This window comes from Nansenia antarctica (genome assembly GCF_963989245.1).
Source record: "Nansenia antarctica genome assembly, chromosome: 6".
NCBI classification, from domain to species: Eukaryota; Metazoa; Chordata; class Actinopteri; order Argentiniformes; family Microstomatidae; genus Nansenia; species Nansenia antarctica.
In genome coordinates, this window is record NC_137676.1 from 16,415,556 (window position 1) to 16,431,083 (window position 15,528).

The following is a 15,528-nucleotide window of genomic DNA, read 5'->3' on the forward strand; positions in this document are numbered from 1 at the left end:
AGTCTAAAGGAGCTCCGTCCCCCTCTTCTCTCCTCTGACTTCATCTACCCTGACCAGAACACACAGCCAGGCCACAGCGGAGCACAGAGGGTATGCTGTGTCAAACCTGGTCACCACTGTTGCCCTACGAGTAGACAGGAGAGAAGAAGACGAGGAAGGAAGCCTCTTTAGACTGTTGGGACGGACCGCAGGGCCCCGGTCTCCCCTGTGTGACCTACCACTCCCATGGAGCCGCTGGCTCGCTGCTCTCCAGCACTGTAACTGGCTCTGCGGTCCTGTGGGGGCCTGGCCAGAGGGGGCGCTGTGGGGACCATCTCACACCCCGAGCTGCTGCTGCTGCTTCTGAGGGGGAACGCCAGGCTGCCGTCTCCGTAGCTACGGACAGGCCGGTGGACCCCGGGGACGTGGAGGAGGAGGGGGGCGGGGGGGGGCCCTGGGCCGGGCGGGGGGGCCGCGGCGGTGCTTTTGCGGCTGATGATGTTGAGGAGGGACTTCTGCAGCAGGGAGAAGTCCGAGCCGTCGCTTCCTCCCAAGTGGTTCTGATGACCTTTCACCCCTCCTGTCGTCCAGCAAGGGGGGGGGTGCTGGTGTCGGAAGGCGCACGCGCAGGGGTGCGTCGGCATGGCGACCGGGGGCGGGTGGCGGTGCCTGGCGTCCCGCGACCTTAGCAGGAGCACGGAGAGGCAGGTGTGGCACAGGTGAGTCCTGGGCGCGGCGGAGGCGGTGTGGAGGTGGTGGGCGGAGTTTAGGCTCAGGAGGAAGCTGAGGTCGGAGTGCCTCCGCCCCCCCCCGTGCATCACCGGCACCATGCCGACGCCGTTGGTGGCTTCTGATGACAACGGCGGCGGCGGCTCGACGGCGGCTCCCACGCTGTGGCGACGAGACTCTAGGAGCGAGAGCCGCCGCAGAGGCAGAGCACGCTGGGAAGGGAAACCGTCCTCGGCGGGGGGCTCTGGCAGGTCCTCTGGCGTCGTGGGGGGGGCGGGGCCGGCCGCCCTCTGGAGGAGTTGGGGGGCGCAGGGCCCGGCGGTGTTCTGCGGCCACAGAGGGGAGAGGGTCTGGAGGTGGGCGAGGTCGTAGCCGCCCCGCAGCGCGTCCAGGACGGAGGTGCTTCCCCGCCGCGCCAGGGCGCCCGTCGTCCCCGCGCCGCCCACTCTGAGCTCCGGGCCCAGGGCGGCCCGCCAACCCCCCCCCCGCTCGCGGGACGGGGCTCGCTCCGAGGTGGAGCACGGACCGCTGCGCTGGCGCTGATCCGGACAGCGACCCGGCCGGGCAGAACCCCACGTTACTCAACAGGCTCAACAACAACAAAATGTCTCAACACAAAAACATGATGGAGTGGGATGGAGATGGATGGACTGTGGGACTGTATGAACACACACGTGTGTGTTTGTGGCTGCCTGGCAACCCCTCAATAAATACATGAGGAGGTATATGCATGTGAAGGTGTGTGTGTGTGTGTGTGGGGCATACACGTGATGTAAAGGACTGATGACCAATATCTATGTGTGGTGTGCAGGCATCTTAATGACCCTGTTTCCTGTGTGTGTGTAAATATGTTAATGATCCTGTGTGCAAAGTGCACATGCCGTGTGTGTAGATATGTGCTGGGTGTGAAACGATGTTAATGACACTTTGTGTGTGTGTGTGTGTGTTGCTGCTGCTGGTACAGACCTGCTGCGTTGCCATGGCGACGGGCTCCAGCAGGGACTGGTAGAGGACACTCTGCTGGCTGCTGTGGGAGTCAGAGTACACAGTAGAGCCCAGCCCGCTGTCAAAGGTACTGTCTGCTACAGATAGACAGAGAGGGGGGTTACTCTCACACACACACACACACACATACACACTCAGCACGCACATACACACACAGTTACTTATTAAAGATTAATTTACAATGTACATACACAACCATCAAAGATCAACTCAATGCCATGTGACAGAGGAGAGAGGAGTGGTTCATTTGAAACATGTTACCGTGTGTGTGTGTGTGTGGGGGAAGGGGACGGGGGACGGGGGGGGGGAACTCTTTAATTTGTGTATATGTGGGTTCTCACATGTAACAGAGGTGGCGCTAGCTGGTAAGTTACACAGCCTGGCATGCTGGTCGGCCTCTGGCTCCTCAGGCTCCAACAGAGGGGGCTGTCCTCCCTGCGTAGCCCCAGCAGAGGTCCCCTGGGCTGGGGTGGCCTGCACCTTGAGTACCCCCTCAACCTGGTCCGCCGGGGGTGCGGCAGACACGTTCCTCTCCCTCCTCCACTTGATCAGCGACACGCGGTCCCTGATCGACTTCCCTACAATCTTGGCGTCGCTGTCGTGGAAGAATCCGGACTCCACCTGACGGATACGGGAAAGAGCATTGCGTGACGGGTATTTCGAGAGCATGAGAGCGAGAGAGCGAGAGAGAGAGAGCGCAGGAAGCGGAAGAAAGAAAATCTATTTCGGGGGACAGAGGAGTGGAGGAATATTCCATCTGTTAGCAGCTGGATGGGTTGACTGTCTCCGTCACAAACTCTCCTTCAGACAGGACACAGAACAGGTGCGTCGTCAAAGAGTCGAGAGGCCACACTCGAAAATAAAGAGCGGCATTTTTCTGCAGTGACTGTGAACAAACAAGCCCTTGAAATGTTTCAAAACGCTCCCTTTGTTAGGCAACGCATAGGAGGAGGTAGAGCCGGCGTCTAATGATCGCAAGGTCGGTGGTTCGATCCCTGGCTGGCTACGTATCTAGGTGTCCTTGGGCAAGTCACTGAACCCCAAATTACTCCCCAATGAGCGGGCCCGGCACCTTGCATGGTAGCTTGCCACCACTGGTGTGTGAACGTGTGTGAATGGGTGAATGCGAGGCCATTTTAAAGCGCTTTGGAATAAGGCGCTATAGCCTTATTCCAATTTACTATTTACTATTCATAACAGGCGTCCTGTAGGCTGCATCTTATTCCACACTGGCGTCAAAGCTGACAACAAAGTGATTAAGTCCGCGCTTCTTACGGAAACATCAAGTTGATTTTAAAACCGCTGAAGAGGAAATCACTGCACACGAAGGGCACGTTTAATAACTTTAAAATGGATTTTTTCAATCAACGCAGGCTGTAAATATGGTAAACGTGTCATAAACCATTCGCTGAACGAGGCCACCAACCCCCCGCCCCCCCCCTCCCCCCACACCATCACCCTCAGAGGCATCATTTCCGCTCGGCCGGAGACAAGAGGCCCATCGATGAAGATAAACTGCATCTCCCATGTTGCCTCTCTGTTGATAGATGAGTCATCACACTGAAAGGAGGGGTGGTGATCTGAGATGGGAAATGCTGACCGTGCAGCCTGATTGTGCTGCTGGGCCCCATGTCCACCGCCCCGCCCCGACTCCCCAAACGATCGTTAGAGCCAGACCTTAAATTTCCCCCCGGCTCAAGAAAGGGAGGAAATCAGGTCAGCTAGCTGCCTGTCGGAGGAATTGATAGCCCTCCCTACTACCTGTAACACACACTCAGCACTGCTGGCTGGCCCATTCATAACACACACACAGACACACACACACAGACACACACAGACACACACAGACACACACACACACACACACACAACAAAACAATGCAGCTCACTCAGACTAACACTCGTCCACAACACCCTCCCATCTGATGGACCAGTTGGAATAGATAAGAGCTGCAGGGGAGGCATTCAAGACCAGCCACGTCAGAGATCTGAATATTCTGCTTGGGGCCAATTTAAAACAGCAGAGGCAACAGTAAGACAAACTGATCAAAGCCCACTCCAAGCTGACGTAGTAAGCCTTGCTTCCATCCTCCAGTAACCTGGAGGTACTTAAAAGCCTGTGCCAACCCGACTTCTGCCCCTCTTTAACCCTCTTCATCGTCTGCCAACAACCAGTGGACGATCTCCACCTCTGAAAACCACACAAAAGGACTGAGCCACTCTCTCGTGGTGGGTTCAGTACACACATAGACACACACACAGACACACACACACACACACACACACACACACACACACAGGCTCTCTGGAGAGCTTTATCACAGTGTGTCTTATCTGATGGCGGACGTTGGAGAGAAACAAACAAACAGAGAGAAATCAAGTAAAAAAAAAAAAACTGCAATCACGGGATTCCTGGAAACGCAACGGGTTGTTATCACTGTTGATCTGCATGCGGGCGCATTCCCTGATGATGAGATAGGGGCAGTGTTGGCCCACGCTCCACCAGGACTGCACACATGGCTCAACAACAGCTAAACCAACATGTCCGTTGCATTGTGCAACAGGGGGGTTTAAAAATCATCTGACATTGTTGGGGCTCTTAGAACACTGAAAAAGACAGATGGGAAGTGATGGGATATCAATTATAGAGAATTCCCCCCAAAAGGTAAAAAACACCCAATATGGCCACCATTCCATAACACAGAATGTTTTGAATGTGTGTTGCAGCTACCTGTCTCATGCTATGATCCACACACCCACCCAGTCAGTTATCCATCCATCCATCCGCCCGCCCGCCCACCCATCCGCCCACCCACCCATCCATCCACTCACCATCTCCTGGGCCACCCCCTCTGGCGTCTCCTTCTCCAGGTCGAAGGAGAACTCGATGGCGCCGCTCTCCTTGTACTTCCCCTTCAGCTTCTTGGGGTCCTCCACCCACAGCTTCAGAGCGATGGACGCCTTCTTCCCATCGTCCTCCTCGGCCAGCTCCACCCTCACACCCGTGTCCTCCGCAAAGAAGGCATGGTTCAGCAGCTCCTTGATGGTGTACCTGGGGGTGGGTGGGGGGGGGGGAGCAAGGACAAACGACCCCTCAAACACTGTTTTGCGCAGCAGGTAGACTAAAGGTTAGAGAGGCCAGCCAGACAGCCAGACAGCCAGCCAGCCAGCCAGACAGCCAGACAGCAATTGGTAGGCCATGTGTATCATATCTAAGGTGCCTCCCACTTCCATTGTGCCCTTGAGCAAGGCACTCAACCCCTAACTGCTCCAGGGGGGGCGGCAAAGATGTCTGACCCAGAGCCCAGCGCTCTGCTCTCCCTGGGGGGGGTGCGTCCCTGGGGGGTGTGCGCCCGTGTGTCGTCACAGGGTGATGACTTAACGAAGATAAACACCGGAACAGCTCTGAATGTCGGACATGTTGAAATACAGGTTTCCAAATGGGCCAGAACAACAAACCTCGTGACCCGCCCTGTACTTGGGGGCGGTTATGTCATAGCGAGCTCTGAAACAAAGACTCTCCTAAGCACCAATGTTCTCTGCGCTCCCTCCCCAGCAGAGCCAGAAGAACAGCATAAGCCCTTATCTAAGAATACTACCCCCTCTGTTATATTACCGGGAAAGGACAAGGACAGAGAGAGCAACACAATCATCTCTCAGGATGGAAATCGGCCTCAGACGGCTTTTTTAATGCTCGTCCCCCCCCGAATCTCGGTATCAAACTCATTATTATGGAAGTAGAGGATGTGGTACAGATCGGGAGGGAGAGATTGCTGGGGGTTGTTGAGAGCCCGGCTGTCATCGCCGCGGCCCCCGGGGCGGGCGAGGGGAGGCGTGGAGGGACGGGAGGGCACCTTGGCGCACCTTGGCGCGCCCTGTGGCCGAGCTGGCCGGCGGGACAGTCACTCACCTCTCCTCCTTCTTTTGGCAAATGCACTCGCCGATGATCTCCTTGATTTCTGGATCAACGACCTTGTTGTAGCTGGCGGGCTTCACTCCCTGGGGACCGGCGAATGAAAACAAAACAAGTCAGGATTTCGGGAACCCACAATCGAATAGTGAAGGGACATGGTGGAAGAAATAACAAACGGGGGAGGAACAGAAGGGGGGAGAGAGAGAGAGAGAGAGAGAGAGAGAGAGAGGGGTTTCTCAGAGGGAGCCTTCCACAAACTCTCAGTGGCTAACAGAGCATGCCTTAACACTAGAACAGCCGTGCCTTTTTTACCTACTAAAAGATCCGCCTCGGGGGGTCTCTTTACAATGCTACGCTGCTTTTTACACACAACGACCACTAGTTGGTCGCTTGTAAATTAGCCTGCTTCCTACACAAAAAAAACTGCAAAATAGCTTTATACTAGCTTATCCTGATGTGATTTTGAAAATGTAAGGATACTAGGTAGTAGAAAGCACATATCCAGGAAAAATCATGGAAAGGAGGGTCCTGAAATTTGATCGAGTGCAAAGATATAACATTTGTCTTTACTCACAAATGACCCCTCATGGCTGTTCTAGTGTTAACGATCTGGGTCTTGGTTTCTAAAACGAGTATTCAGGAGGACATGGAAACAATGCACAAAGAACTGTTAGTAAGGAGGTGTCAACCTCACTTGCCAAAATGCGTTGACGCTTCAAACGAGCGACTCTACGCTTCCCAGGAACGTGCATTATTACAGCAGCTAATATATGCTGGATGCTCTGGGAGGAGATAACAATCACGTTTTCCCTTTGATACGCGCACTATAAATAGACTGGGTGGTCTCTCCATGGCACTCTGATATGCCTGCAGTACAGCAGACGGTGGGAGGGAAAGACTAGCGAGGAAGAAAGGAAGAAAGAAAGAAAGAGACAGAAAAAGAGAGAAAGAGAGAGAGAGAGAAAAAGAGAGAGAGAGAGAGAAAGAAAGAAAGAAAGAGAGAGACATTCTCCTGGGGAGAGAGGAAAAAAAAGAAAGAGAGATTCTCCAGGTTCCCCTCCCTCCTCCTCCCATGGCAGGGGAGTCATCCCACTCCAACTGTGCCAAGTCTTAATAACAGTGAGAAATCAATACCCTTCATCAAATCAGGGAATATATCATGACTCTGGTCATCCCCTGATCCAAGAAACGGTTTGCCGCATACTGAGCTATGATACCCACTTCCTCATTGGAATGGAATACCGCCTGAAGGCTTTATCTGTTGGGGGGGGGGGGGGGGGGGGGTTAGTGTTCCCCCCTGAGCACAGGAATCTTTACCGACTAGAAAGTTCATCTTGAGGGCTTTATTCAAGTAACAAGAACCACCGGGTTTCTCTCCGGGGATATCCCTATTCCAGTGAGAATCATGCATAATGTCCTTGATATTCAGATCGAGGAAGTTGGTACCATGGCTACTGCATACTGGAAAAAATGTTGAAAAGTGGATTTTTTTTTTCTCTTTAAAGTTTACGTTGTAATCCGCTCTAATGAAACCCGAGACTGCAACCAGCTGTTGAAAGAGTATAGTCAAGCGAGGGCCGGAGATAAACACATTCTTTCAGCTAGCTTGTAACTTGTGGAGCTTAATAAACGGAAGGTCGTTGAAAGGTAAACGCACAGGAAGGGAAGGTAAACCAACTGTACCACAACATTACATAACTCTTTATGGCCTTGAGATGCCCTGTCTTACACACTCACTAAAGCTTAGCTTTTCACTGTATTATTGAAACACACGCGCTCTCTCCCACTCATATACACACACACACTCTGCATTCACACCTTATAAACACACACACAGCAGCAATGTGTACCACTTATGAAAATATGGTGTTATATGGCTGACGTGGTATTTGGTGATGATAATAATGTCCTGGATAAGCATATACACGCGTGGATTTCAGTGGACGGTTATCTGTTATGGTCAGATTGTGTCGGCGTTAGGGGGTTAGGGTACACAGTAGTTGTTGAACTCACGCTGGTGACTTTGCGGTAGATCTGCGCAGCGTTCTGGCACTCTGAGTAGGGGTACTCTGAGGTGGCCATCTCCAGCATGCACATCCCCAAGGCGTAGACGTCCACCGCCTCGTCGTAGTGCTCCTCGTACATCTCTGGAGCCATGAACTCTGGGGTGCCTGGGGGGGTTAAAAGGTCGGATCAATATTGACGGATCAATATTCGCTTTTGGCACCTGTCGTCCATTTAAGGGCGGTGGGGGGTGTAAGATGGACGGTGTATTTTTATTAGCCCATTTTTACATGAATATAGACGAGTTACGTTTTAACCATTTAGCAGACGCTTTTATCCAAAGCGACTTACAATTAGAGATTACAAGGACAAGTCTCCCTGGAGTAACTTAGGGTGAAGTGCCTTAGTCAAGGGCACACTAGTGGCGGTGTTCCCATGTGGGTTCTCATGACCGTCTGATCACACAGTCCAACTCACTATCCACTAGACCACCACTACCCCTCCATCAGACTAACTAGCTATCTTCCCACGACTCACATCAGACTAGCTAGTTGGTTGTGATAATGCAATCTAGGGCCGCCATGTCAAACAGACCCTGGTGGGAACCCTGTAGGGTTATACTGTATATTTTCAGAATGGATGTTACTGACTGTGCATGACAACCACGACAGAGGAACGACCGACATCTGAAACACCACGGCGACAGAGGGACAACCTAGTTGGTATAGAGTCTCTCACTGAACGCCGATCAGACTTTTAAGAAAGCGTTTTAGATGACAGATGATTTGTTATACGGTTATCTTCTTAGAATTATATGGGACATATATGTTTCTTAATTTTAGAAGTTGGTTGAATTGACTTTGTTGTGATTATGGAGGGATGAGTCCTGTGGGGAGGAGGAGGTTCTGAGTGTATGTATATGATTGTGTGTTTATGTGTTTTGGGTGTTGGTTTTTGTGTGAAGAAAAGGTGAGTAATAAAAATGGTATATATATTTATTTATTTACTTATTTTTTTGAAACTGAGAGGGCGATAACCTGACCCAGTATAAACGGTCCAGTTCTATCATCTCCTACCTATGACCCCAGTATAAACGGTACAGTTCTATCATCTCCTACCTATGACCCCGGTATAAACGGTACAGTTCTATCATCTCCTACCTATGACCCGGTATAAACGGTACAGTTCTATCACCGCCTACCTATGACACTCTTGGCGAAGGAGGCTCTCTTGAGCGTGGCCAGCCCGAGGTCTCCTATCTTCACCGACCCCGTGGGGCCCGTGATGAAGATGTTGTCACATTTCAAGTCCCGGTGGATGATGGGAGGAGTCCTGGTGTGCAGGAAGTGAAGGCCTTTGAGGATCTGCCTGCACCAGCTCCTCAGGACTTTGGGCTTCATCACCTTGAAGCGCTTCAGGTAGCTGCAGGAGACGACAGGACAGCCACGTCACTCTCAGAACAGGCTCGCTTCTACATGCTACACTTGATGAGAGGACCGCTTGTACTTGGGGATAATGTCATTAGTTTTTTGGGGGGGAGTGGCACTCCCAGACATCAGACAGTAGAGAAAGACAGGAAGTAAGGAGGAGGAGAGGGTGTGTCAAGAAATATGGCCTGGGGTGGTCCAGTGGTCTAGCACCATGGCCTAAAGTGCACACATGCCCATGTCAGCACGGGTTGGAATCCGGCCCATGCCCTACTGACATACCCTCTCCTCCCTACTTTCCTGTCTTTCTTTACCATCTCTAACCAATAAAATGAAGAATAAATATACAATTTAAAAAAGGAATGGGACTGCCTTATAGACGCAAACTTGATTCACAAGTTTGCTTCTAGAACATCCAATCGGCAACCCTCCTCATCCTCAGAACCGCCGTCTCTGAGCGGGCCGGTCCGGACCGCTCCTCTCCTGCTGAACACTCACGTCTTTAGCGTGCCCGACGTCATGAGCTCCGTTACCAGGACGATACACTTCTTCCCTTTGACGGGCGACTCCCAGAAGTCGTAGAAGCGGACGATGTTGGGGTGCTGGAGCCCCTTCAGCATCTCCGCCTCCTCCTTGAAACGCTGACGCTCCGCCTTGGACAGCTTCCGGTCCTGAGAGAGGGAAGGAAGGATGATTTGTTATACGGTTATCTTCTTAGAATTATATGGGACATATATGTTTCATAATTTTAGAAGTTGGTTGAATTGACTTTGTTGTGATTATGGAGGGATGAGTCCTGTGGGGAGGAGGAGGTTCTGAGTGTATGTATATGATTGTGTGTTTGTGTTTTGGGTGTTGGTTTTTGTGTGAAGAAAAGGTGAGTAATAAAAATGGTATATATATTTATTTATTTACTTATTTTTTTGAAACTGAGAGGGCGATAACCTGACACAGTATAAACGGTCCAGTTCTATCATCTCCTACCTATGACCCGGTATAAACGGTCCAGTTCTATCATCTCCTACCTATGACCCGGTATAAACGGTCGAGTTCTATCATCTCCTACCTATGACCCGGTATAAACGGTACAGTTCTATCATCTCCTACCAGCTTCCGGTCCTGAGAGAGGGAAGGAAGGAAGGAAGGAAGCGAGAGGGAGAGAGAATGAAGTTAGACACACTACCGTACAACAATTACATAGTGTAAAGCACTAGTGTGAGTATATAGGCCATAGGCATACAGAACCACCCCCCCGCCCCCCCCCCCCTTCAAAGCAGAGGATATTATGGAAGAAAAACGAAATCACATTTCACACTTGAGGCCCCCTTTGGAGGAGGAACTAATCAGCTCACATCAGACCATGATAGAAGCAGCATGGTCACCTCCCAATCTGCTCTCCCAGAGCAAACAGATGGGACAGTGGGGGGTAGGACCTTTATACAGGACCCTGTCAAAGTGACTTACATTGCAGTGAGTGCATACATTTTTCAGTATATATGGCTCAAGTAGAAATCGAACCCACAACCTAAGCGTAGCAACTGAGCCACAGAGTATGTCTGTCTGTTTGTCTGGTATTAGGATGTCTGTCTGTCTGTCTGTGGGTGGCAGAGGTTGCCATAGCGATGTCGCGACATTGAGTTAACATGGGGAGACACTGTACTAGTAGTTTCTGTCACCGCCATTTGTGGTTTAACATGGTTGTCATTATTTGAGAGAAAAAACGTAGTGGTACCCTAGTGGATAGTGAGTTGGAACGGTGATGGTCATGAGTTCAAATCCCACCGGGGACCACCACCACTAGTAAGGCACTTAGCCCTATAAGTTATTCCAGGGAGACCATCCCTGTAATGTCGAACTGTAAGTCGCTTGGGATGAAAGCGTCTGCTAAATGGTTCAAATGTAAATGTAATGTCTGCCCATTATCAGTCTGCACTGGGTCCTGGGTCTGTCTGAGGGCCTCATTCAGGATCGTATGCAAAGCTCCGGCTGACACACATGACAGAACCCGGGGCGATCACTAAGCTACCTCAGGCACAGAGGACCAGAAGGCGGTCCTGCTACTTCAACAGAACTCGGTTCACTCAGTCAGTGCAGACGTTAGCCCGGCTTGCTAAGGAAAGAGGAAAGGGCAGGGGAGTGCTGTGCCTGGCTGTAGAACACCTGACAGACCCATTTGTACACACATTCTACAAGCGCACACTCTACAAACACTGTGGCAGTGAATAAATTGTGTGGCCATAAGAGGCCATTTAACGGCTATGGGTGTGAGGGGGGGGAATCACGACTGCCCCCGGGGGAGCACTAGCACGCAGGCAGCCACACCCACATCACACTGCAGGGGGGAGCAAAGGTCAGCAGTTCATCGATTACCCTCTCCTTGGCTCACTCAACCGCCCCCCACCCCCCACCACCAACCTCTCCACTGCAGTCCTTTCCCCTCCCCGTTTCTCTTCATCACCCCCTCCCAAACTCCCCCTCCCCTTCAGAAATGGTAAATGGACTGATTTGGACTTATTCCAAAGCACTTTACAAGTCCTCTCTTTCCCCATTAGATTTGGGGTTCAGTGTCTTGCCCAAGGACACCTCGACATGTGGCCTGCCGGGGTTTGAACCGCCGATCTGCCGACCTTGCGATCGTTAGACGCCGGCTCTACCCCCTGCGCCAACGCCGCCCCTTCATCCCTTCATCCCATCCCCCCCCATCATCCCTTCTATAGGATGACCTCACTCAAGCATCCATCTCAGTAGCTCCCGAGGTAATGGAGTCATTTCCCTTTTAAAAAGAAAAAAACGGGCGCTAACGCTTATGTAACGCACGCGCACACACACACACCCTCTTTACAGAGAGAGATCTAGGCTAATCAATTAAATTATTCAACCAGCTGATTGGCTGGAGGAGTGAGGAGACGAGAGGAGAGAGTGTTGAGCCAAGACGTGAATCGCCTTTGAGAAATGGGCAGAAGGCCCGAGAGAAAATTATATATATAGATGTGTAATGATGCAATGTGAAGCAGAGCGAGGTGGAATGATAAGGCTTGGAGAGAGGAGTGCGTGTGTGTGTGTGTGTGTGCGTGTGTGTGTGTGTGTGTGTGTGTGTGGGGGAGGGAGGCTGCGTGTTCTCACAGCACTCTGCTGAAGTCCTATTAATTATTCAGTTCTGCAGAGAGCCCGTTCTACAGGGCTGGGCTGCGCTGCGCTGGTTGGGGTGGGGCGGGGCTGTGCCCAAACACACTTCACTGGAGGATCCCCTCCCTTCAGGCTATATCCCCCCCCAAAATATCACTTTTGTTCCCCCCCCCCACTCTCTTCTCCCCCCATCCTCCTACCCTCCTCTTTCTAGTCTGCCACTGTCTTACCCTACCCTTCCTCTGTCCTACCCCATCGATCGCCTCCCCCCCCCCCCCCCTCCCCCCCCCCATGTGTTCCCCTAGTCCTCATCTCCACCCCCCCCCATCCCCCCTTCCTCTCCCTCTCTTTTCTGCGTTCCCTTTGAGCAGACACAGGAGCTCGTGCATAATTCAGGCCCACATGCAGGAGGCTCCGAGGTGCTACCAGCATGTCGAGATGCACAGAGAGACAACATACATGTGCACAGTGGGACACACACACACACACAGATGAAAAGTCCTTGTTTACTTTCTAAGGCTGCATTGAAACCTAATATATGCCATTTAATAATAAAGCCTATGCCATTTAGCATTTAGCTTTTATCCAAAGCGACTTAGATTGCAGTGAGAGCATACATTTGTCGGGTTCCAGCGGGAATCGAGCCCACAACCTAAGTGTTGTTAGTGCCGCGCTCTCCCAACTGAGCCACAGAGGACCGCCACAGTATGTGAAACCTGGAGAAACCTACAGTGTGTGAGCAGAAAGCTAAAATAGATATCTATGCTAGTGTGCTTGGCTATGGATGAGAATCAAGGGAGCCATGGATATGGTATTTCTGTGCGTGAGCATGTGTGTGAGCATGTGTGTGAGCGTGTGTGTGAGCATGTGTGTGAGCGTGTGTGTGTATGAGCGTGTGTGTGAGCGTGTGTGTGAGCGTGTGTGTGTATGAGCATGTGTGTGAGCGTGTGTGTGAGCGTGTGTGTGAGCGTGTGTGTGAGCGTGTGTGTGTGTGAGCGTGTGTGTGTGTGTGAGCGTGTGTGTGAGCGTGTGTATGAGCATGTGTGTGAGCGCGTGTGTGAGCGTGTGTGTGAGTGTGTGTGTGTGTGTGTGTGTGAGGGAGAGAGAGAGAGAGAGAGAGAGAGAGCAGGCTGTAGGCGGCATACAGAGCCAGGCTCGGTGGAACGCATACAGAGCCATCCCACCAGGCTCAGGACCTCTGAAAAATGGATTGTGACATCAGCAGGAAGTAATCCATAAAGCTGTGTTACAGTCTGTCACTGTCGACTACAGAGTGTGTGTGTGTGTGTGACCACCACACTGCAGACCTCCCTACAGAGACACCAGCAGTGTACACCCACTATGCATGCTGTAGGAACATACATGCATGTAGGAAGGCATACTGCAGAGAACAGCAGTCCTGCTTGACTAGATATGAGAGGGAGGGGCATGTGTATTTGTGTGTGTGTGTGTGTGTGTGTGTGTGTGTGTATGTATGTATGTATGTATGTGTGTGTTCCGCTGTAGACTGAAGACCAGTCTCTCCAGGCTACACCTTAACTGTCCCTCCTGAATCCTCTCCACCCCCCTGTTCAGTTTCTCTACAGTATAACATCAACAACAACAACGTCTTCCTTCTTCTAGCTTTGTGCCTGACCGCCAATGGCCGCTGGCCCGAGCAGAGATCACTTTTGTTGAGGATGACTCGACGGATAAGACGATTCACTTACTTCGACAAATGTAGCCTATTCTGTTGTAAGTCACTTTGGATAAAGGCGGTCTGCTAAATGGCACAAACGGCAAATGTAAATGTGTGTGTTCGCGCATGCGAGACACTCTCCTCCGGGAGCCCAGGCTGTTCTGGTAGTAAACGTCCCAGTGTAATTGTTCTCATTAGCACTAACAGAACATCCTCTCCCCTCCCAGCACGGCAGCTGAACGAGGGACGGCTACAGCAAACAACTAAGGGTGCGTTCGCCAATACGCTCTGGAAAATCTGCTCTGGTTTCAAATGAAAACGGTTCCATTTCCGAACGGTCAGAGAAAATCCTGGGCAGGGGGGGGGGGGGGGCGCTCCGGCACTCTCAGAGCGTATTTACGAACGCCTCAAGGAGGTAACAGGCCGTTTAGCTGACGCTTTTATCCAAAGTCACTGACATTGCAGTGAGTTTGCCGGTATATATGGTCCCAGAGGGAATCAAACCCACAACCTAAGCGTTGTTAGTGCCGTGCTCTACCCACTGAGGCACAGAGGGCCACGGTGGTGCCCAGTAAAACCGCAGCCCTATACAGCCCTGACATAGGCTAATGGTTTCACAACTGTCTCCCAGGCCAGGTCCATGTCCACTGTTATGTGACCGTTCGTTCCACCATTCCAAAAATAAGTCTCGGCCCAACTTAAACTGGAATGTTTCAGTCCAGTTCCACCAAACCAACACACTTTTATGGACTGACTTGTTATTACTGATTGTATGCAGTATGTACTGCCTGTTAGTACTTTACTGTGCCTCTTACCTGTTGTGTTTTGATGATTTTATTAGCCTACCATCCCTTTATTTACGAGAGGTCGCTCGTCTCAAGCATTTCGTGTTTTGACCTACCTGGTCAGCACGTTTACAAGCAGCTCAGACTAAGAGATCCACAGATCACCTGGGCCCGGTATTGCAAAACCTTTAACCTAGATCAGAATGATCCAGATAATGTTTTTTGCGATACAGGATCAGACCCAGCTGCCTAATTTCCCCTATAGGACTATAGGGCTCATAGTGATCTAGATTAAGAGCTTTTGAAATCCTGGGCCCTGACGTCAGCTACGTGAGTCACCTGAGCAACACCATGAAGCAGCGATGACTACTAAGCCTCCACGTCAGAGAGACATGCTGCATCACACACACACACTACATCACAGACACACACACACTACATCAGACACACACTGCATCACACAGACACAGACACACACACACACACTACATCACAGACACACACACACTACATCAGACACACACTGCATCACACAGACACACTACATCACAGAGACACAGACACACACACACACACACTACATCACAGACACGCACACGCTGCATCACAGAGACACAGACACACACACACGCTACATCACAGACACACACACACGCTACATTACAGACACACATGCTGCATCACAGACACACACGCTGCATCACAGACACACACACGCTGCATCACAGACACACATGCTGCATCACAGACACACACGCTGCATCACAGACACACACACATGCTGCATCACAGACACACATGCTGCATCACAGACACACACGCTGCATCACAGACACACACACATGCTGCATCACAGACACACATGCTGCATCACAGACACAC

At 51.4% G+C, this 15,528-nt stretch overlaps 1 protein-coding gene across 1 annotated transcript in view; it reads right to left on the reverse strand.

Annotated features, from left to right (window-relative positions):
• The window catches only part of LOC308160335 (serine/threonine-protein kinase WNK2), a gene marked incomplete at both ends in the record, with an annotated part of 54,824 nt that overhangs the window by 23,540 nt on the left and 15,756 nt on the right, over positions 1-15,528 (reverse strand). The window contains 8 exons of the mRNA XM_080534252.1: positions 219-1,288; positions 1,659-1,790; positions 2,055-2,334; positions 4,546-4,765; positions 5,624-5,712; positions 7,640-7,797; positions 8,832-9,052; positions 9,556-9,728. Of these exons, the coding sequence (XP_080390378.1) occupies positions 219-1,288; positions 1,659-1,790; positions 2,055-2,334; positions 4,546-4,765; positions 5,624-5,712; positions 7,640-7,797; positions 8,832-9,052; positions 9,556-9,728 (2,343 nt within the window). The remainder of the gene's footprint in view (positions 1-218; positions 1,289-1,658; positions 1,791-2,054; positions 2,335-4,545; positions 4,766-5,623; positions 5,713-7,639; positions 7,798-8,831; positions 9,053-9,555; positions 9,729-15,528) is intronic.